Source organism: Phodopus roborovskii, unplaced genomic scaffold (genome assembly GCF_943737965.1).
Source record: "Phodopus roborovskii unplaced genomic scaffold, PHOROB, whole genome shotgun sequence".
Classification (NCBI taxonomy): domain Eukaryota; kingdom Metazoa; phylum Chordata; class Mammalia; order Rodentia; family Cricetidae; genus Phodopus; species Phodopus roborovskii.
This window is the reverse complement of record NW_026126516.1, coordinates 2,607,684-2,631,243: the sequence shown is the minus strand read 5'-3', so window position 1 is coordinate 2,631,243 and position 23,560 is coordinate 2,607,684. Positions and strand designations below refer to the sequence as shown.

Here is a 23,560-nt window from a genome sequence, read left to right as displayed (position 1 = left end):
TAGTATTGTTAATTTCCTTCTCAGGTCTGGATGAGGTTGAAGATTAAACTATCACAACTATTATTCTCTCTTCCTAGTTAGATATATTAGGTACTAGACTTACGTTTTCCAGCTTAGGACAACTCTATTGTAAACTCCATTATGCCCTCACCCTAGGACTAGATATGTAGGTCATTTTGTTCTCAATTTTCCTTTTCTTAGAGCACACTTGTTATTCACTGTTTTGTATATAGTTTTGTATTAAGCCTAAATCTTTTCTTTAGACTAAAAGGGGAATTGTAGTGAGATAGTCCTTCTGTAGCACTGACCACGCCCATTGGGGGTGGAGCGATGGGCGGAGGTGACCTGAGGAAGGAGGTCAGAGGGGGCCAGGAAGGCGCTCTCTCTTTCTGGCATGACTCGGACAGGAGAGGATCGGGTTGAATTTCCTGGTGTTCATCTGTCTAGGTTGTAAGTTATTTCTCCCTGAATAAACATCTATTCGGCCTATTTGTTTATCCTGATCCTTATTTACCGCAATACATACCATGTTTGTCTTTTTGTGACTGGGTTACCTCACTCGGGATGGTTTCTTCTAGTTCCATCCATTTCCCTGGGAATTATTCCATTGTGTTTTTCTGCTGAGTAGTACTCCATTGTATAAATGTAAATTATCTTATCTATCCACCCCGTTTAAGATCTCGTCCCTTCCCTCTTCCTCTTGTGTGGTACCTTTTCTACTTCTTTTCTTTCTTTTTTCTTTTTTCTTTTCTTTTTTTTTTTTTTTTTTTTTTTTTTTTTTTTGAGACAGGGTTTCTTTGTATTGCTTTGGAGCCTGTCCTGGAACTGGAACTCAATTTGTAGACCAGGCTGGCCTTGAACTCACAGAGATCTGCCTGCCTCTGCCTCCTGAGTGCTGGGATAAAAGGCGTGTGCCACCACTGCCCTGCTCCTTTTCTACTTTGTGCTCTCGCAATATAATTTTAGTACAGAATGTTTGTATGGGGAAAAACCTAGTACATCTCTTCTAACCCTGACTTACTTCACTTAACATAGCAATCTCGAGTCCTATCCATTTTCCTGAAAACGTTATGATCCAGCAGTGGCACAGCTGGGTCACATGGTATTCTTACAAGTTACATAAAGTAAGATTAATTTATTATTATTATTATTATTATTATTATTATTATTATTATATAGTGTGTATACACATGTGTGTAAGTGCCCAAGTGCTCATGTGTCACTGAGTGCATGCAGAGGACGGAGGACAACTTGGAGAAGTAAAATCTTTCTCTCATGTAGATCCCAGAGACGGACTCAGATTGCCGGACTTGGTGAGAAATGTTAACAGATGACCCTATCCCCTGAGCCATCTCATCAATACTGACTTTAGTATAAGTTGAGGTCAGGGATTGTGATCTTTCCATCTCTGGTCTTTTTGCTTAAGATGTGTTGGTTATTGGAGAGTATTTGAACTCATTTATGGATTTTGCATTGTTTTCCTATGCCTGTAATAAAAAATGCTATTGAAATTCTGATGGAGATTGCATTGCATTTGTAGATTGTTTTGGATGAGACAGCCATTTCACAACATTAATTGCATCAGTCATGGCCATGGGAGACACTTCCATCTTCTAGTGTCTTCATTGTCTTAAAAGTTTTTAACTAAGAGGCCTTTCACCGCTTTGGTTAGGTTTCCTTTCTTCCTTTCTTCCCCCTTTCTTTCTTCACATGTTGTAAATAGGACTTTTTTTCTCAGAAAGTTTATTATTGGTATATAGAGAAATAATTAGGTAAGCATGGAATACATAGTAAATCCCAGGCCAGCAGAACAGCACAGTGAAAACTTATTTCAAACCATCTTTGTGTGTTTATATGTACATGTGTTTGTGTATTTGTGTACCTGTGTGCAGGTGTCCATGTGTGTGGATTACAGGAGTTAATGTTCAGCATTATCCACAAACACTGCCCATATTATTTTTTGAGCAAGAGTCTCTCATTTTACTTGGACTTCAATGATTTGCCTAGACTAGCTGGCCATTGAGGCTTTGGGATCTTCCTATGTCTGTTCTATGTCCTATGTATGTGAGTGCCATCATGCCTAGGATTTTTTTTAATGTGGGTGCTGGGGATTAAATTTACATTCTAATCCTTTCAAGGAAAACATTTTATTGACTTAGACACCTCCCAGATCATCCCCCATTATATTCATTTATTTGAGACTATGTAGTTCTAGATGGCCTGGAACTTGTTACATAGACCACATTGGCCTCGGGCTCCCAGAAATATGCCTGCCCATTCCTACCAAGTGCAGAAATTAAAGGCTTGTACCAAGAAAACCAAGACTTTGTGTATGCTACACAGGCAGTGTACCATAAGCTAAGCCATAGTCTTCCTCACCATCTCTAAAGATACAGTCTTATATAGACAAGGCTAGACTTGAATTTGGTATGTAGCCAAGGCTGGCCGTGACCTCTTGATCCTCCTGTATCCATCTTCTGTAAGCTGAGTGTACAGACATTAGTCACCAATGACTAGATTTGATCAGCTGTCACTTGAGGGTTCATTTCCCAATATCACTTTTAGATGAGACTTCTGTCCCCTCCCTCCTTCCCTGCTGGGGTCATAGTTGGCCCTGCTTGTGACTTGGCTTTTTTCCATTATGTCACTCATCTTTTTCTTAGTATTTTCCAGGTTTGATTTGTGAATTTTAAGAACTTTCCTTCATTTTATCTTTGGAAATGGACTCTAGTATTTCTTTTGCTGACTCTTCTCCTTAACCAGGCCACACAGAGGTATTTTCTAGCCTGTCATCTCATCTATAAATCCCCCCAGACAACTTTTGTGGAGGGGAGGTCTTCTAAGACAGGGCCTTGCAATGCAGTCTAGGCTGCTCCATAGCTCACTAGGTAACCCATTCAGGCCTCAAACTCCTGGCAATTCCCTGTCTTGACTTCCCAGGTTCTGGGGCTACAGGTGTGTGTTACAATGCATGTTGAAATTAATAACTTTTTGTTCTCCCTTTTCATAGTGATTGCTATAAAGAAATTTGACCTATTTTGGCTAAATCATATCCTATGTGGCCCTCAATTTGCCTTGCCTATTTCCTTATAATTTACATCGTGTCTCTGCTTGTCACACATAGTTGGTAACTCAGGCTCAGGATTTAGCATTCAAGCCCAACTTTGATGCCTGCCAACAGTATGGTTTTCCTGAAGAGTGTATAAGTAAAATAGGGTACATTTATATAATGGAGTATTACTCCATTGCAAAAAAAAAATAACCCAACAAATAAACAAAAACAAAATAAAACAAACAAACAAACAAAAAACCCCAATGACCTCATGTAATTTGTAGGTAATGGATGGAACTAGAAAAATTCATTCTGAGTGAGGTAACCCACACCCAGTAAGACAAACATGGTGTATACTCACTCATATGTGGGTATTAGGAGTAAAGTATGTAATAACCAACCTACAATCCACCAGAGAGGATAGATAACAAGGAGGTCCCAAAGAGGGATACATGGATTTACTTGGGAAGGGGATATAGATCACCAGGTAAAACTGGGGGCAGGGGTGGGGTGTGGGATGGGAACTTGAGGGAGCTGACTGTGTGTGCTGGTCTCAGGGAGAAGGTTGGGGCAGGCCAGAAGGGGAGAGTAATTAAAGAGCCATCTTTTGGGGGAGCATTTCTGGGTTAGGGAGAAACCTGGTGCCAGGTAAACTCCAAGGAATCTACAAGGATTTCCTTAGCTAAGACCCCTAGCAATAGTGGAGAGGGTTTCTGCATTGGACATCTGTTATAATCAGATACCCTAATTGTCATCAGAGAGCCTTTATCCAGTAACTGATGGAAGATGTAGAGATCCACAGCCAAGCACTGGGAGTCCTACTGAAGAAAGGGAGTAGGGATTGTACGAACCAGGGGTGGGAGAGGGGTTCAAGGTCATGACAAGGAAGCCCATGTAGACAGGAGACCTGAGTTCTTGGTAGCTCACGGACTCCGGACCAACAGTCAGAGTCTACATGGGAACAACCTAGGCCCTCTGTTTGTGTAGCTTGGTCTGTTTGTAAGGCTCCTAGCAACGAGATCTGGATCTGTTCTTGGTGCTTAGCTGGCTTTTGGGGAACTGTTCTCCATGCTGGATTATTTTATACAGCCTTGATGCAGGAGGAGGAGGAGCATGATCCTGCCTCAATTTGATGTGCAAGGCTTTGTTGACTCCATAGGAGGCCTGTCCCTTTCTGAATGGAGAATGAGGAAGTGTGGATAGGGAATGGTAGGAGAGGATGGAAGGGAACTATAGTCAGTATTAAAATAAATGGAAAAAAATGTTAGGTAAAAAATGCACTATGGTTTTCAGTTTGCCTTCTCTGTAACTTTATAAATACAGTAAGATAAAGTGTAGGGAAGGTTGAAGAAATGTATAGTATGCAGAGTGCTCAATTATTCATTCGGGATTTAGGAGATTGTAGCAGGGTGATTAAGAATTCAAGTTACATACCAAAACTGCTGGTGGCCATGTCAAAGGAACAGCAGGGGACAATTGAACTTCGAGGTGTCAGCTCACTAGGAGGAAACTCTCTGATGGGTGAATCGCCTTCAGGCATAGCTATGGGACTACAGACCCTGGAATACTTTTTGCTTCTACTGTGCCTTTACGTGTTTGGTTGGCTATCTTTCTCTGGTAGCTGATATGGTGTGAGTGGGTGTAGGAAGAACCCCACGGCCTGTGATGTAGTGTGTTTATCTCATGGAAACATCCCATTCTACTGGACATTTGTATCTATGGATTGTCATGAAGATGATCTCTTCCTAAATTGTACTGTCTAATTGGTAATAATAATGATAACTTATACAGAGTTTTGATGAATAAAAATAAATACAAGGGTATATTACCCAGCTAGAACTTACAAGTTTCACCTAAAGAGCTGCTGTAGATCACAGCTCAGGTTAATGATTAAAGAAAACATTTGAGTCCAGGAGCCAGGCTAGCTCCAATTCTATTGATGCTAAAAGACCCAGTCACAGGATTCAGTGTGCACCATTAGCTGAAACAATATATAAACACAATACCTAAGGTCCAAATAACATCCACGTAAAACTTAAGAAAGGCTTACGAAGGATTTTAGAAACAAAAAACAAAAAACAAAAACAAACAAACAAAAAAAAAACAGAGACAAGCAAGACTTCATGGTAGCAGCATTTTTTCTCATTTGGGCTCTGCTTTGCTAGAGACAAGCAGATATTTGCACCGCCCCCTTAAGGGAGATTTCCTGACTCAGCATAAGCAGCAAAATTAATTAATTAATTAATTAATTAATTAAATAAATAAATAAAAATAAATGCACGACTTTTAAAGAGCTATGCTAACATTTCATTGGTGTGTACGAGAGCTGGCAATGGCATCTCTAAGCCGGCAGCATGCTGCTGGATGGCAGCGGAGACCAAGACAGTGACCACAGCTCTCAGTTCTGGTGGTAAATGTACCCGCCGCCATCTTGGGTAGACTGAGGCTAAAACAGCTGTGGCTTTCATGTTAGCTGTGCTGTTGTTTACCAGATAAAAGACTCATGGCCAGAAAAAGAAAAAGATTTACAGTAAAGACAGATTCAGATTAAGAGAAATCTCTAAAGATGTATAGTGTGTTTTAAAATATATGTAGGCTTGGGAGAGAAAAAGAATAAAATGGTTTTAAAAAGACAGAGAGTAGCAGGGCGTGGTGGCATATGCCTTTAATCCCAGCACTTGGGAGAGAGAGGCAAGCAGATCTCTGTGATTGCAAAGTAAACCTGGTATGCAGAGTGAATTCCAGGACAGATAAAAGTTACACAGAGAACCCCTGTCTCAAAAAAAATGAAAAAGTAGAAGTAAAAGAAGCAGAGTAATAAAAAAGCCACATAAAGATGCAGATCTGCATACTGTACGGTATTATATTGTCTTTGTATCGTTTGACTGCTGAGGAAAAACAACAACTGTTAAAACAAATGCTGCTGGATCAATCCAATTTATATATTTTAAAAATGCTTTGACTTCAAAATTTAAGTTCAAGGACAGGTTACTAGGGAAAAGGATTTCTATTTTTGTTTCCAGACTAACATGGTTTGATCAAGCAAAACCCCCTGAAGCAATGTCCATGGGACAATGCAGCCTTGCAGACCACTACAGCCAGGATTTCTGCATCTTCTTAGGATCTCCATGACAGCGCCCCCTACAAGCAGGAAGCAGTTTGGAAAGAACGACACCCAAATTCCTATATATTGTTTATAAATGTTTGTTTTCATTTATATGGCATTGGTTATAAATGGTTAATGACAACAACCAATCTCTTTTTTAAAAGTAAAAAGGGAATTATGGTATAGATATGAATACTTTGTTTTGGAGTAGATTTTTATTTATTGATACAATTTAAGGTCAATTTTGTGATATGTATATTTATCCTCTTGTTTAGGTATTGTGTTTATATAGCTCATTTAGAAATACAATGTATAATTTAGTACAGATTATAGATAGTTACCTATGATAGTCAAAACATAAAGTTAAGTTAGGTTTTCAAGATGTATTTGAGATGAATAGGCATTCTTCAAACCTTTCAAAGACCTACAGAATATGGCATTTAAAATAGTTTAGGGTTTTCTTGACAATGAGGCACAACTGCTCCTGGCAATACCACCTGCGTCAGAAAGGAAGATGGACATCAAAGAAACACATTATGGAGTTTGCTTTCAATATGTGACATGCAGAACCCCAGGAACGTGACTGCTGATACATGATAGACATTGCTACAGGGTTCCTGCTTCAAGGAAGAGTCTGCCAGACAGTTTGCAGGACACAGAGAAAAATGATGGACAAACTGCCAATGCAGGTGGACAGTTTAAACTTTTGTGCTTTGCTAAAGAGTATGCCAGATGCACTGTGGCCTATGGACTGAAGATGGAACATTACAGAAGAACTTCAGGTGACTGACCAGGCAAGTAGTCTCTGTCATTTCTTGAGTTTATATATTATCCTTCTGTGGTCTTTGAAGGAGTTGAAGACAGATAGTTATGGTTATAGTTTTCCTTAGTTAGGATTACAGATAAGTTATATATAAGACTTTAGACTCACAAAAATAGGATAGATGATAGAATATTTTCTTTAAATCTTGCTAAATGTTAATGGACTAAAAATTGCTAACTGTGATTCTTATTTGATAACTGTTGTGTGATATTTTGCTATGCTAAGGTTAAAACCTTTCTTTTTATTTTAGATAGAAAAGAGGAAATTATAGGAGATGCCATTATGTATATATGTTTCTCTTATTAGTTAATGAATAAAGCACTGTTGGCCAATAGGAAAGGAAGATAGGAGGGACTAGGAGAAAGGAGGAAATAGGAAGTAGTAAGGAGAGGTCAGCAGTTAGAGACTGGAGAGAGCTGAATGCCAGCCCCACTTTCCGGTAAGATGAGACCACGTGGAAATACTTAGATTAATAGGAATGGGTTAATATTTAAGACAGAGCGAGCTGACAAGAAAATAATAATTGGCCAATAGCATAATATCAAATACAGAGTCTATGTGTGTTAATTGGGGTTGGCATGGTGGTGGGGCCAGACCAGTGGAAAAACCTTACTCCTAACAAAACAAAACTTCAAAATATTTTCAGGTAATTTTGTTAAAACACAAGAAAACAATCTACAGTTCACAAGGACACATAGCTATCTGATTCATTAGGCTAGGAATGAACATTCAAAACAGCCCAATTGTTGCTAGCTGATGTACCTTCCTTGATAGGTCTGGTTGATAATCAAAGCTGATTAACAATTAATTCCTTGCACCTATTTCTGACCTCAATTTTTTGATATAAGAAACTATTGATAAATTATATGCTCCCTAAAGATTCAAAGTTCAGCTGACTATTTTATGTATAAAAGTTTAGGTTAGTAACTACTTTAAAATTCCTTGTAAGATTACCTCTCAGGATATGTAATAAGGGGATTGAGTCTTTCTTTGTAACCACAATTTGCAGCGTGTCAACAAAAGAGTTGGCTGAAAAAATTTCTCCTTGCCTGCTTATGTTCTATTAATGTGTGACAAGTTACTTAGATGTATTGTATGTGGGTTGTGGGGATGACTCCGTTTTTAGTCATGTAAGGGAGATTAAAACATATGTTTTTACCTGTATACATTCACTGGAGTTATAGAAGGCCGTGAGCAGCCTGAGGGTGATGGGAATTGAACCTGGGTCCTTAGTAAAAGCAGCAAGTGCTCTTATCCTTAACCATGCCTCTAGGCCCCCTGTCTGAGTTTTTGTGTTTAACTAAAAGGCTTCTTTCCAATCATGGGAATAGAAAACTACCACATCATCAGGTACTAACAAACTGTCTTACCTTTTCTTTACAATCTGAGAAAGCGACAGCATGTGAGAACTTTTGATGTTCTGTGCAGTTGCACATTTCCCGATTTATAGCGTGAGCACATTGTTTGTATTTGCCAGTTGCCTGTAGACAGAAATAACATAGGTTGACTTGTTTTCATAATTTGGAGATTTTTTCCAAATTAAGTTTTTGGGAAACATTTATATCTGAATAATAAAATTCCAAGAAGTCAAGAGAAGAAAATTCATTAGTGATAAAATAAGAGGCACCGAGGCTATAGATCTGCATATAGTGCTTGCCCAGGAGGTGAGGTTATGGATATATTGTAATGCAACAATATCTGTGATGTAATGGAATAGCAATCCTTTCCACTTACACATGGATATTCTGTTCAGAAACACTGCACACAAAGACACAACTTCCTTTCTGTGACTTTTCATTTCATAGTGAGTTTCTCTGAGTAGCAGGAACGTCCATGAAGATCCTATGTAGCATGCATGTGCAAGGCTGTAACTTAGAGAATGCTGACCAGTGTCTGATAACACCAAAGTGCTGACATGTACAACTGTCACATCCCCCAAATCCTGCATTAAAAAAACTTCAAGGATAGCTTTGGTAACATTTCAGAAGACTCAGCCCCTTGAATCAGCTCTTTGATCAGGAGTTCCAAGTCAGCCTGGACTACGTAGCAAGTTTGAGCCAGCCTGGACTATACAGCAAGACCTTGCTCAACAATATAAAAAAAAATAAACAAGGAGTCAGATCTCACTCTTAATTCCTTGATATAAATTATATATTTCCTTCTTAGCACACACGAAATCATGGGGGAGACACACTCCAGGAAAATGAGGATATACATGTAAAAAGTCTTATGTCCCTAGAGAGAATGGTTATAGTAACAAAATTGCTTTAATCTTTGAGAGAAAATGGAATTTGAGATCTTAGTATCTTAGTGACTCACTGCTTGAACCAGAATTTCCTGCCCTTTAATCCAGGATCAGCAAGAAGTGTGTTAACCTCTGAATATTTTGTGTGTATAAAAATATGCATACAATGCATATTAGTTTATTTAACTCTTTTTATTGAAACAGTCTATCTATGTAACTAAAAGAGGCCTCAGACTTACTATATCACCCAGGCTGATATCAAACTCATGGTTCTCCTGACTTAGGCTGCTGAATTGTTGATATTAAAAATGTGTGCACCATCATGACACACTTTTTCAACAATTTCTGAACACTCTTTTGTCTGGTGCTCATTGGGCAACTGTGGATATTGTAGGAACAGGTCATGAAACCAAGCAAAACCCTGAGTAGCATGTGCAAAGTTTTGCCTTGACTGTCAGTATCAGGAGAAAAGGAAACCAAACTGAAGTCAGTCTTGTTTTACGAACTTTCTTCCTTGTGGGGTCAGAAGGACACAGAAATAAAAGGAATGAGAAAAGTGTATAAAATAGTAATAGATGACATGGAGGAAATCTGAGGTGATAGGGAACCCGGGAAGGTAGAGGTCAGGGAAGTCCCCTCTAGGAGCAGAGCATTAATTAAAGCAAGCTCCTGGCAAAGGTGACAGTGAGGTGTGGCATCTTTTCTGTAGCTGCAAAGTCCTGAGGTGAAACATACCAGGGAAACAGAAAAGGGGCCAACATGGCTCGGAAGAGGGAGCTGGGGCAGCCATGCTGAAGCTTGGTGCAAAGACAGAGAAAACCCAGGGGACAGGGAGCAGGAGGTCCCACCCCATAACCTAATCCGCGTTTCTCTTTTGCTTAGCACCACGGACTTCAACACATCTGAAAAAATGAAACCTCTTTATATGAATTTTGTCCAGAGACACTAATCCCTTTTCTGAGTAATCTGTCACACCAGATTATTGAAGCAAGTGGGCTATGTGTGCTCAGGGCCAGAACTCACACGACCTCTGAGTTGAACTATCGTAGCATTCCATCTCACCCTGAAATTTGAACGATGAACCTCACAGACCACATTAACATTTCACTTACAAAAGGAAATTCTCTTACTCGTGTGTGTGTGTGTGTGTGTGTGTGTGTGTGTGTGTGTGTGTGTGTGTGTGTGTGACATATGTCACGGAGTGGGTGGATTTCAGAGCAAACCATCAGGAGTCAGTTCTTTCCTTCTACTTTCTGGGGATTAGACTTGATGGCAAGTGCCTTTCTTAGCTCACCCATCTCATCGGCACCGTGCCTTCTTAAATATAAAGCAAACACTGCATTACGTCACTTATAGATAAATTACTTACCTTTGACTTGTGAAATAGATTTCTTGGTACGGGTTTGCTAGGGTCTGCATGATAAAAATTATCTGTGAGTGGAATAGAAATCCCCATATTAGATGGAGGTCTGTAGTTTATCTGCAAGTGATTAAACAAAGAAAGAGAGCCATGTGCTATGATTCGCCAAGGCATAACATTTTCCTAAGCTATATAAATATCTCATGTTTAGCACCAGGTATTACAGCCAACCTCTCCCTTTTAGTAGCCCTACTCCATAAAATCAATGCAGGTGTCTAAGCATTTTAAATAGAGGCTCAGTGATGTGTTCAGAACACACCTTCAAGTTTTATTGTTATTTTTTTTCTGTCACAAAACTAAAAGTAGTACATAAGCGAATTTTTAGTTTTAAAATGGCCATAAGAATCCCTGAATAAAATAAAACACACACACACACAAATGGCTGATCAGATGACTCAGCTGGTAGCGTCGGTTACTCAAGTGTGAGGGCCTGAGTCTGGGTCTCAGTACTCAACTGAAAAACCAAGTGGCAATGTGAACTGCTAACCCCAGTGCTGGGAGCTCATTGGCCAGTCTAGGGAAACTGGTGATCTCTAGGCTCAATAAGAGACCTTGCTTTAGAAATAAACCAGAGAAACATTTGAGGAAGACATTCTGATGTTAACTGCTGGCCTCCACATTACATGGGCAATCATACCTGAATACACATACCTGCACACACACTTGCACACATGTATGTTGGTCACTCTCATACATACAAAAACAAAATGAAAAGACTCACAGAATCTAATAGAACAAAAGCAAAAAAATATTATATTGAAATGGCATTGTCCAAAAGAGAATTGAAAGTTCAAGTTTAACTTTTTGTGACTTTATCTGAGGATAAAAAAGAAAAATTCAAACCCAAAGAGAAATAGAACCAATCAGATGCATTGTTTGAGACAATCATTGTAAATTAGCTGCATGTATCACAAAGCTCAAGATTAATTAGACTAATTAATTAGTCTAATGGTGATGAGAGAGGTTGGTAAGAAACACAATTACATCACAAGGTTTTCACAGTTTAGAAATGGGTCGTCACCATCATGCTCTCAGACCGACCCACAGCTTGAAAATGATGCACAAATGCTGCCACACAATGGCCATGGGAGAAATGTATCACATGTTCGTATAATGTGGCATAGCTACATTTCTTACTGGCAGAGTTTTGATCATATTGAATCCCTGGCTGTCCTTGTGAACTCCACTAATCCAGTCTTCAGGAGGTATGTGTGGATGAGGAATGTGGTGCATGGTCCTGAGGTAGCTGCAACTGCTCTTCATGGTTGGCACCAGTGTAGTAACAGAGCACTGAGTTGCTGATTCCCACACAACCACTGCTAGTGAAGTAGATCCCTGGAAACATCAGAATATGCCATTTAGAATCCCCAAACACCTCAAATACATTGCTTTTAATGATCCAGAGAGTGATCTATGGTAGGTGTACTTTTGGTTTTGAATGAATGTGTTTATTAAGCGTATAGTATGTTAGGCAAAGGAAAAAAAATAAATATACAGAAGGAGAGAAACAAAACACATTAAATCAGGTGTTTAAAGCCCCTGAACAGACTGACTGAGGTAGTCTCATGTTTTGTTTGTCAGTTTTTTTCTTACATTTGTGTGTGTGTGTGTGTGTGTGTGTGTGTGTGTGTGTGTGTGTTACAGATCAGAGGACAACTTGCACAAGTTGATTATTTTCTCCTGTCTCTACCTTTCAAGTTCTGGGACTATGAGTATGCATTAACATACCTGGTGTATGTGGTGCAGGCATGTAACCCTGGGCTTCATGCATGCCAGACAAGCACTTTACCAATGGAGCCACACTCCCAACCCCTAGTGTTTTGTCTTGAAGTTTGTTAATATTTTTTCTCTCTTTTCTAATATCCAGGGTGGGGATTGCCACCTCTGTTAACCTAATTAACAAAAGTTTTCTTAGGCATGTTCATAGGCCCACCTAACCTAGACAAACTCTTTGAGACACCTTCCCCTTTCCCAGGTGACTGTAGATTATGTGAGGTTGGTAGTTAAAGCTGACCATCAGAACACTAGCATCCCCCAGGGACGGGGAAATCAACTGAAATAGGAATAGCATTACCCAACTAAATCAGGTATAGAGATAAAATATATTACAGCCAAGTCCATACTATCAATAACCATATAAAATAAAGTGGACAAAAGTGTGGAGTGAGGTTTGAGGTTCAAACATTTAAGGTAAAACCTGCCACAGGAAGGGTATGGGATGGGAAAGGAAGGAAAAGAAGGGAAAGGAAGGAAAACCTGATGTGGAGGGGCAGGAAAGGGCAAGAGAGGAACTCTGACTAACACTGAAGGGGACGCCAAAGACAGAATGAGAAAAGAGGGTTAAAATGCAAAAACATAAACGCTTTTGTTTCTTACTCTTTTGTGAGCCTCTTACTATGTAGCCCAGGCTGGCCCGGGACTCTATAGCCCAGGCTGGCGTCAAACTCTCGGGTGTCTCTGCCTGCTCCTGCCTCCAGTGTGCTCAGATTAAAGTGTACAGCTCCTGCCTAGACCTCATGTTTCTAACCTTTGCCACCCCCTCCCCGTGTTGTAATGTACCACACATGCAAAGTGCAGTTACGTACCCTTGATGCAAGGGTTGTGGGTCTGTCATAGCTACTCTTCTATATTTTCTATATCTAATGGATAGTTTTGTAATTAAAAATACCTTCTTACTTTTCGGAAAAATTTGCTAGCTATGTGAACCTTCATATGGTAGCTATCAGTGATGTCAAAATAGCCTTCTGTCTTAACTTCCAGTAACGTTGGGTTTCCAACAACCACACTGACTGGTGGGACATGAAGTATTTTCATACCTGTGGAGACAGTGTCGACAGCTAACATTTCAAAATGAAAATTGTAAAAACCACTAAAAATGATTGGCAACTTAATAGTTCTTAGTAAAATTCACCTTCACAGATATTTCCCTCAGAAAATGTATTTTCCCTTCTATTCCTCATTTCTCTTCCAGGTTCTCAAATGAATGGCAAGGTCACTGGGTACTTACTATTGGTTATGTTTGGTACTAGGCAGGTATTTTTAGGTACAATTACCTACATCTCTGGAGCTGAGGAAGAGGATGCCCTTGAAATGACTAATGCCCCTGCAAAGTTTGTGTGTGCTGGGTTAGAACTTGTTCTCTAAAGAGCCACAGGAGCCATCCTTCCGGTGCTCTGTCAGGGACCTGTTGGTGAGAGTTACTGGTTTGGGAACATCTCCTCCAGAGAAATTTAGGAATCAGACAAAACATCCCAGTCTCTCTGACTCACTCTTTTTAGGTAACATAGGGTAAACTTTGCTCACTGTAATTCTAAATTTTCTTCCCTGTGTCACTCCAGGCTGGTCCATCCTTTTGAATGATGCACGACCTTGAACTTGACCTAAGTATACTCAAGGATATTTTCATCTAAAAATACTCTTTGATGGGAGATGCCATTCTGTAAATATGTTTCTCTTATAGGTTAGTGAGTAAAGCACTGTTCGTCAATAGGAAAGCAAGATAGGCGGGACTAAGAGACAAGGAGGAGAGAGGAAGTAGTAGGGAGGAGTTCCAAGATGGAGGATGGAGAGAGAAGAATGCCAGCCCCTCTCTCCGGTAAGAAAAACCATGCGGAAGTACTTAGATTAATAGAAATGGGTTAATATTTAAGACAGAACTAGCTGATAAGAAACTAGTAACTGGCCAACAGAAATATATCTACTACAGTGTCTCTGTGTGTTATTTGGGGCTGGCATGTCGGTGGGACCAGACTGGCAGGGAAAGCTACTCATAACATAATGGCGATGAACGTGAACCTGAGAACTTCTACTTAAAACTTGACAAAAGCTTAAAAAGGGATTTTAGAAACAAAAGAACTGCGAAAAGTAAGGCTTCTTGATAGTAGCATTTTTCTCAGTTGGACTCTGTTTTGCTAGAGACAAGCAGAGACTTGTGCAGCTTCTTTAAGGGAGGTTTCCTGACTCAACATAAGTGGCAACAAACTGCAAGGCTTTTAAAGAGCTGTGCTAACAACTGAATGGTGTGTACGAGAGCTGGCAATGGCAGTGACCACATCTCCAAGCCAGCAACATGCTGCTGGATGGCAGCGTAGACCAAGGCAGTGAGCACAGCTCTCAGTTCTGGCGGTAAAGGTACCCGCTGCCATCTTGGATAGACCACACCTAACACAGCTGTGGCTTTCATTTTAGCAATGTTGTTGTTTACCAGATAAAAGACTCATGGCCAGAAAAAGATAAAGATTTACAGTAAAGACAGATTCAGATTAAGAAAAACCTCTAAAGTTTTACAGTGTGTTTTAAAATATATGTAGGCTTGGGAGAGAAGAATAATACGGTTTTAAAAAGACAGAGAGTAACTGGGTGTGGTGGCACATGCCTTTAATTCCAGCCCTCAGGAGGCAGAGGCAAGCAGATCTCTGTGATTACAAAGTAAACCTGGAATACAGAGTTAATTCCAGGACAGATAAAAGTTACACAGAGAAACCCTGTCTCAAAAAATGAAAAGATAGACGTAGAAGAAATAGAGTAATAAAACACTCCACGTAAAGATGGAAAGCACAGAGAAACTTTGGATACTATATGCTGTTCTGTTATCTTTAAATTGTTTGACTACTGAGGAAATAACAACTGTTAAAGTTGTTAATAGTTGTTATTGTTGTAATGAATGAATTAATTCAATTTATATATTTTAAAAATGCTTTGACTTCAAAATTTAAGTTCAAGGACAAGTTACTGAGGAAAAGGATTTCTATTTTTGTTTCCACAGAAAATGAAAAGCTGTGGATTCCTTCCAGACTAACATGGTTTGGTCAAGCAAGACCCCCTGAAGCATTGTCCCTGGGACAAGACAGTCTTACAGACTGCTACAGCCTAGATTTCTTCATCTTCTTAGGATCCCTAGGACAATGCCCCCTACCAGAAGGAAGCAGTTTGGAAAGATCGCTTTTCCTTCACTGTTATCTGCTGCCTTTGATTATTGGGTTTGTACCCACATAGAAGCAAACATGAGGCAGTTAGTGACAGCAAGGGACAGAAGACGAAGATCTCTGGGCCTCTTACCTCTTAATAGCGAAGTGCTGCCTATAGAAATTAAGGTATTATAAATTTTGGATGTCATACATTAGGTCTTCATGTTTGTTTTTATGTAGATGAGATCTTTGCTTTGTGAGCTGTTAGTTGTGCCCGCGCCACTTTGTGGGGCCTTAAAAGCTTTGCTAAAAGCACTGAGTCTTCACTTGAGCTTGCAGACATCTGAAGAGTGACTCAAACAGGATAAAAGTTTGACATCTCTGACTTGATGTCCTATAACAGGCATCTAGAAACTCCTTTTGTTAAAACACATTGACTTTCACTAGGTTCCACCAGGAAACTAAAAGGACAAAAGTCAGACATTCCTACATTCATTTCAGATCTGTCCTTTACTTTGGGTCAGACTGCTGTGGGAATCACATTAAGTAAAGATGTGCCACTGTTTTGCCTTGCCTGCCTAAGGTACCTGATTGGTTTAATGAAGACCTGAGCAGCCAATTGCTATGCAGAAGATAGGCAGGACTTTCAGGGAGAGAGAGGAATTCTAGGAAGTGAGATGTAGGTACAGATGAGAGGTAATAAGAGACATGGCAGAATGTAGATTAATATAAATGGCTTAATTTAAGTTATAAGATCTAGTTGAGAGCAAGTCTAAGGCCAAGCTTTCATAAATATTAAAAAGTTGCCAAGTCATTATTTGGCAACTGGCAGTCCAAAGAAAGTCTGACATCACCAGACTCTTACTTACCTTTATATGCACATTTTAATTATTCAGTCTACATAAACAAATTAGCAATGGTATAAGGAATAAAACATGATGGTGCATATTCAATACATGGGTGTCTTGGGACTTCAGTGAAACGACAGATGCTGTGTCTCCAATCCAAAGACTGAGATCTGCATGTCTACCTTTTGGTGACTTTTCTTTTAATGTTTATCTCTATTGGAAAAATATGGGGCTGGGATAAAGACACTTTCCCATTATAATATAGATGACCTGAACTCCATTCTAGGTACCTAAAGCATAGAAGAAAAGATCTGAAAATTTGTTCTCTGATCCCCACACAAGCACTATAGTTCATGTGTGCAATGATATACCCTCACAAACACAAATGAAATAAGGGTTAATAAATAAAAATTCCGGACAGCCTACCACATGACTAAGTGCATGCACTAAAGGAGGCCAGGGGTGGGGCATGAGTAAAGCAGATGCTGGCACAGTTGCATCATAGGACAACTCTCACAATAGCTGACCTGTAAGATTGAACATCTGAAAAACAGGATTAGAGAATGAATTCTAGGAATGGCGAGAGAAGAGGGGGGCAGGAGGGATGATGGAGTTTTGATATCAGAGGGGAAAGCCTACACCTCCTGTGATATCCAACCAGCGGGAAGAGGAGAAGGCACTTGCACCCAGGGATAGAATGTATGTTTCACACTCAGTGGGGCATCTGCCACTAGGGGTTGGCGCCTGACCTTGCAAGAGTTTTAACGAATCTCCAGGGAATGTTATTATGGGGACCTAATCTGTCTCAGGCCCTTTCAAAGCTGAAGAAAGAGTAACTGAAGCATTTTTCTGTCAGCCTTTCCACCTGCTGTTCAGAACTCCATCCCCAATCATTGTCCTAAACCTGACCTTCCTGGGAAATAACAGGAGCTGTGCACACAAACAGGAGCAATCATCTTACAGGAAGTGGGTTGTCTCTTCCGGTTGGCACCAGTAAGAACTCTGAGCTAACATGGAGGCCCAGGACTGAGAATGAGCAACCAGACCACACCTTGACTGAGATTGCTGGATTATTTCTATGGCTCCAAGTCTTCCTCTATAGAAACCTAAGACATGCCAGTACTCTGAAGACAGACTGAAGCCTCTGCATCCATTTGTCTTCTCAATGTGCCCCATGACTGCACATCTGTCTTCTGCTTTTCTACAGTACTCATCTCTTTAGGTACAGTTAGACGTCTAGCTCTTCCTTAGCACACCAGTATGGGGGTCAAACTCCATTAAGACGTTCTGGAGAAGACAAAGACTCTTCCTTACCAAGCCCTGTGAGCCTCGCTGCTCCTCCTCTGCCCAGACAATCATCCTTTGCCCCCGTCTTAGCTCTTTCCCCGTTGCTACGATAGAAACCCCGATCATAGCAGCGTGCAGAAAGAAGAGTTTGTTTCAGCTCAGGGTTCACGGTACAGTCTGTCTTGGTGCAGAAGTCAAGTTGAAGCAGCTGGGCCTTTCATCCACAGCCAAGAAGCAGAGCGGCACACTAATGCGCACAGTGCTCAGCCTGCTGGCTCCACCTCACACAGTGCAGGTGAAAGGGTCCACTACACCTGAGATGGGTCTTCGCACCTCAGTGAATGTGATCAAGATCATCCCTCACAAGCATACCCGGGGCCTTTTCCCCCCCAGGTAGTTCTCATTTGTCAAGCTGACAACAGGAACCCTCCTGAGCTCTGAGCCTGGGAGGACAGAGCTTTAAGGAACTGGCCCCTCCTCCTTCAGCACACACAATAAACCTGCTTCTTTCCTACCAACTCGTGTCTCCTGACACTGGCAGTTCTTTCGCAATGATGAGCCATGCATGTACATTTAGACCTTAGTTACATCTTCATCATTGCCAGCAGGCGCAACTCTGTCCTGCTTATGTGTGTAATTTCCACACCATTAACTCCAACCAGCAAGGAAGTCTGGCAACCTCAAGCAACAAGTAGTTCTTGTTGATGATAGATCTAACCTCAACACTGCCCCTGCTGTGAGTTCTCTCACTGCTCATATCTATAATCTATGTGGTTTCAATGTACAGCATTTATACAGAATTTATACTTTTCTTTTTCCAATTGTTATCTAGCCCAGTATTTGCCCTGTACTCGGTCCTTTGCTGGCTAGCATCTGTAATGATTGAATAAATCCTATCACTTCAGAGAAACATTAGCCCTGGTTTCACATACTTCACATTCTTATAAGTTCTTAAATTGTGATTATTTACCAATTCCTTATTATTATGTGTATGCGATGTGTGTGTGTGTGTGTTCAAGTATGGGTACATGGATGCCGTGGCAGGCATGTGCAGGTCAGAGGACCACTTTTCAGAGTCAATTCTCTATTCTATCATGGGATCCAAAGGTCAAACTCGGATTGTCTGTGTTGCATGGCAAGTGCTTATGTCCACCTAGCCATCTCATTAGCTCTCACATTTTTCATTATTATTGTACTTTTATTTGTTTTACTTATTTATCTATTTAATTATATGTGTACGATTGCATGATATGTATATGCTTTGCATATTAATGTGGGTAGGTGCATAATATGGTGCTTTTGGGAAGATCAGAAGACCATCTGTGGCACTTGGTTCTTAGTTCTCTCCCTTTACTATGTTGACTGTGGTTCTCAGCTAACAGTCTTGGTGAAAAGCACTCCAGTATGTTGACACATCTTTCCAGCCTAGCTTAACATGTTTTTATAATAAATATATGATATAGTATACTATTTTATGTAAAATCCATTTTTTTGGCTTGGATTAAATACCTCAAATAGGCACTAAAAAGATGGCTCAGTGGTTCTTATAGAGGAACTTGGTTTGATTCCCAGTACTCACATGGTATCTTATAAGTGTCACAGAGTTCCAGGGGACTGATATCCTCCTCTAGCCTCCATGGACACACACATGGAGGGAAAACACTCATAAGCACAGAATAAAATAAACCTATTTAAAAAATACCAAGGCAACTATTGCCATACCAGAGAAATGAAAAGGTTTTCATTTAGAAGGAGAACAAAAATTTATGCTAAAATTGATATAAGCTTCAACTGTTAATTTGCCTTAATTTTCTCATTTATAAAATGATTATTACCTAGACTTTTGCAGTGAGTATAAATATTAAAAATATTTAAAATGTCTATAAATCGTTTAATATAGATTCCACAATGTAGTCATTAACCATAAGTAGGACATACCTGTCAGTAGTAAGTGTCCTAGCAATGATGGAAGGCAAAACAAATATCAGAGTTATGTTTTATACTTAAGAAAATAAATAACTCCTTTTTACTCTTTCAACAAAAGCAAACTTACCTCTTGTATTAGGCATCAACGTAAGTTCATAATCCTCTTTGTTTCCCATATCAATATACTTCACAATGTTGGGGGACATATATCTTTGCTCATCTTGCTGAACCCAATAATTACATGGTCTTAAACTCATGGTCCAAGTCCGTCCTTCATTTGTGCCAAAGTTGTATAAGAACCAAGTCTTTACTGGGAAGTGCAAAGTTGATGTTATTTTATGGGGCATGGTAGCCAGCGATAAAGCATTCTTTACATCTAGAACTTCTATGATCAGGAAACTGCTGTATCCAGGACTCACCACAGTCTTTTCCAAATCTAACTTGCTAAATATTGCTAAATGACCTGGAGATAAAACAGAAGATTTGGTATGAAAGAAAACAGTTAACATTCTCTAAGCAAGTGTGACCTAATTAATAAATGTTTCATCTGAGTTTTCAAACTATGTTCATAGACTGAGAACACATTTACCAAACGTCAGCTACAATTCAAACACATTATTTAAAGAAAGTTCATTAAGAATATGTGGTATACAATGCTATACTTTAATGTTTAACATTGATCTATAAAATTCTCAGCAGGAAGGCAGGAGGGAGTCAAGAGCTTTTTCTGCTCTTTCAGAGAAGCAAGGTCTCATTCCCCAAACCCAGATTGTTCACATCTGTAACCCCAGCCTCAGGGAACGCAACTGCTTCCTCTGACTTCCACAGGTATTGCATGCACACTACACATACATATGTGCAAGAAAAACATATACACATTAGCTAAAAGACATAAATCTCGAATTTTTCAGCAGGGAAATAAGAGAAGAATCTTCTTTCTAGTCTCCCTTTGTTCTTTACCTGTCTTTTTCTTTGTTTTGTTCTCTGTCAATAATTTCCTGTATTTCAACTATGGATATTTATAATTCAAATTTAAATGAAAAAATTTTGGATTTATTATGTGTACTATTGTTTTGGTTTTATGTACACCAAGTACATGACTGATACGGGCAGGGGCAGTACAGGATGTCAGGTCTCCTGGGACTGGAGTTTACAGATGGCTGTGAGCCACCATGTGGGTGCTGGGACTCAAACTTGACAACTGTTGAGCTAACTTTTCAGCCCTAGATTTCAAAGTAAAACCATAGCATCCATCATGTACCACCAAGACAAAAGAAGGCCTATCCCCTTGGGACCACCCTGAATCCCCACTGCGGGGCCTCTGCAGGAGGGAACTTCCTGGATCTGCTCTCAGCACAGTAGACCCACCTATCCACATCTGAGTCCCTGCCTGCCTGATCTTTGATCCTATCACCTGGCCTCTGCTGGGGGACCACCCTGAACCCCCGCCTGCCTGATCTTTGACCCCCATCATCAGGCCTCTGCTACAAGCCCCTGCCTGAGGAGAGATCTCCTAGAGGGCTTGGACCACCCAGAGCTAGAGACATAGAACTTCTGACCCACCTAAGCCCACTGTGGGAGTACCATAGAGAGAGGAAGGGACCCCACCTGCACCTACTGGAAAAAGCAATGGGAAGACTGCAATACAAGAAAACACCTAACAACAGAAAGACAAGCGTAACACCACCAGAATCTAAGGACTCTCCACCAACTAGACCTGAACACCCCACAGCAGATGAAGCACAAGAGAGCGACTTAAAAAATATCTTCAGAAAATGATACAGGCCCTCAAAGATGAAGTGAGAAAATCCCTTAAAAAACTGGAAGAAAAAACAAACAAAAAAATTGGAAGAAATAAACAAATCTCTTAAAGAAAGTACAGAAAGCCAAGAAAAAACCAAACAGGTGGAAAAAAAAAAACAGTTCAAGATTTGAAAACTGAAATAGAGACAATAAAGAAAACACAAACTGAAGAAATGCTGGAAATAGGAAAACTGGGCAAATGATTGGGAACTACAGACACAAGCATAAACAACAGATTACAAGAGATGGAAGAGGGATCTCAGGCGCTGAAGATAAACTAGAGGAAATAGATTCATTGACCAAAGAAAATCGTAAATCCAACAAATTCTTAACACAAAACATTGAGGAATGTGGGACACCGTGAAAAGGCCAAACCTAAGAATAATAGGCATAGAGGAAGGTGAGGAAGCCCAGCTCAAAGGTGCAGAAAACATATTCAACAAAATCACTGAAGAAAACTTCCCAATCTGAAGAAGGGCATGCCCATGAAAGTACAAGAAGCATACCAACCAAATAGACTAGACCAAAGAAAAAAAGACCCCTCAACACATAATAATCAAAACACCTAACATACAGAATAAAGACAGAATATTAAGCGCAGTAAAGGAAAAAGGACAAGTAACATATAAAGGCAAACCTATCAAAATTACACCTCATCTTTCCATGGAAATTTTCAAGGCCAGAAGGTCCTGGATAATGTTCTACAAGTACTAAGAGTACACAGATGCCAGCCCAGGCTACTATATACATCAAAACTCTCAATCACTATAGACGGAGAAAACAAGATATTTAATGACAAAGCCAGATTTCCACAATACATATCTACATATCCAGCCCTACAGAAAATTCTGGAAGGAAACTCCAACCCAAGGAAGTTAATTACACTCACAAAGACATAGACAATAGATAACCCCACTCACCAGAACCCAAGTGTAAAGCAAGGCAAATATATTCATAATACCATCGCCAACAACACATCTAACACAAACAAGCATTAATAATCAATGGTCCTTACTTTCCCTCAACATTAATGGTCATAACTTACCTATAAATAGACACAGGCTAACAGAATGGATACGAAAACAGAATCCATCCTTCTGCTGCATACTAGAAACACATCTAAGCTTCAAAGACAGACATTACCTCAGGGTAAAGAGTTGGGAAAGATTTTCCAATAAAATGGACCCAAGAAGCAAGCAGGTGTGGTTATCCTAATATCTGACAAGTTAGAATTCAAACCAAAATCAATCAAAAGAGATGAAGAAGGTAATTTTGTATTCGTCACAGGAGAAATCCATCAGCACAAAGTCTCAATTCTGATCATCTATGCCCCAAATACAAAGGCACCCACATTCAAAAAAGAAAAGCTACTAAAACTCAAAGCTCACATAAAACCTCACACACTTATAGTGGGAGACTTCAACATCCCATTCTCACTGCTAGACAGGACCACCAGAAAGAAACTTAACAAAGAAAGAAAAGAACTAACAGAAGTTACGTCTCAATTGGGTTTAACAGACATCTATAGAACATTCCATCCAAACACAAAAGAATATAACTTTTTCTCTGCTCCACACGGAACCTTCTCTAAAATCAACCACATACTAGGCAACATAACAAACCTCAACAGATACAAAAATTGGAATAGTCCCCAGTATCTTATCAGACCAACATGCTTTAAAGTTGGAATTCAACAACACAGTTTGCAGAAACCCTACAAATTCATGGAAACTGAAGAATGTGCAATTGTACTATACCTGGGTCAAAGAAGTAAAGAAATTAAGCACTTCCTAAAATTCAATGACAATGAGGACACAACATACCTGAACTTATAGGACACCTTGAAAGCAGTGCTACGAGGGAAGTTCATTGCACTAAGTGCCCATATGAAGAAAATGGAGGCTAATCACATTAGAGAATTAACAGCACAACTGAAAGTCTTAGAACAAAAAGAAGCAAACTCATCCTGGAGGAATAGACACCAGGAAATAATCAATTCGAGGGCTGAAATTAATAAAGTAGAACATTTAGGGGCTATAGATATGGGTCAGAGGTTAACACCATTTACTGCTCTTGCAGGGGACACAGGTTCAGTCTTCAGCTTCTACATACAGGCTCAAGGCTGTCTGTAATTTCATTTTCA

General features: G+C 39.8%; 1 protein-coding gene across 1 annotated transcript in view; it reads right to left on the bottom strand.

Annotated features, from left to right (window-relative positions):
* LOC127231074 (cation channel sperm-associated auxiliary subunit beta-like) overlaps nucleotides 1-23,560 on the bottom strand; it is a 130,932-nt gene that overhangs the window by 17,539 nt on the left and 89,833 nt on the right. Inside the window, exons 19-23 of the mRNA XM_051196479.1 lie at nucleotides 19,742-20,077; nucleotides 13,323-13,462; nucleotides 11,784-11,981; nucleotides 10,596-10,706; nucleotides 8,352-8,462 (exon numbers count right to left, since the gene is read on the bottom strand). Coding sequence (XP_051052436.1) covers nucleotides 8,352-8,462; nucleotides 10,596-10,706; nucleotides 11,784-11,981; nucleotides 13,323-13,462; nucleotides 19,742-20,077 — 896 coding nt within the window. The remainder of the gene's footprint in view (nucleotides 1-8,351; nucleotides 8,463-10,595; nucleotides 10,707-11,783; nucleotides 11,982-13,322; nucleotides 13,463-19,741; nucleotides 20,078-23,560) is intronic.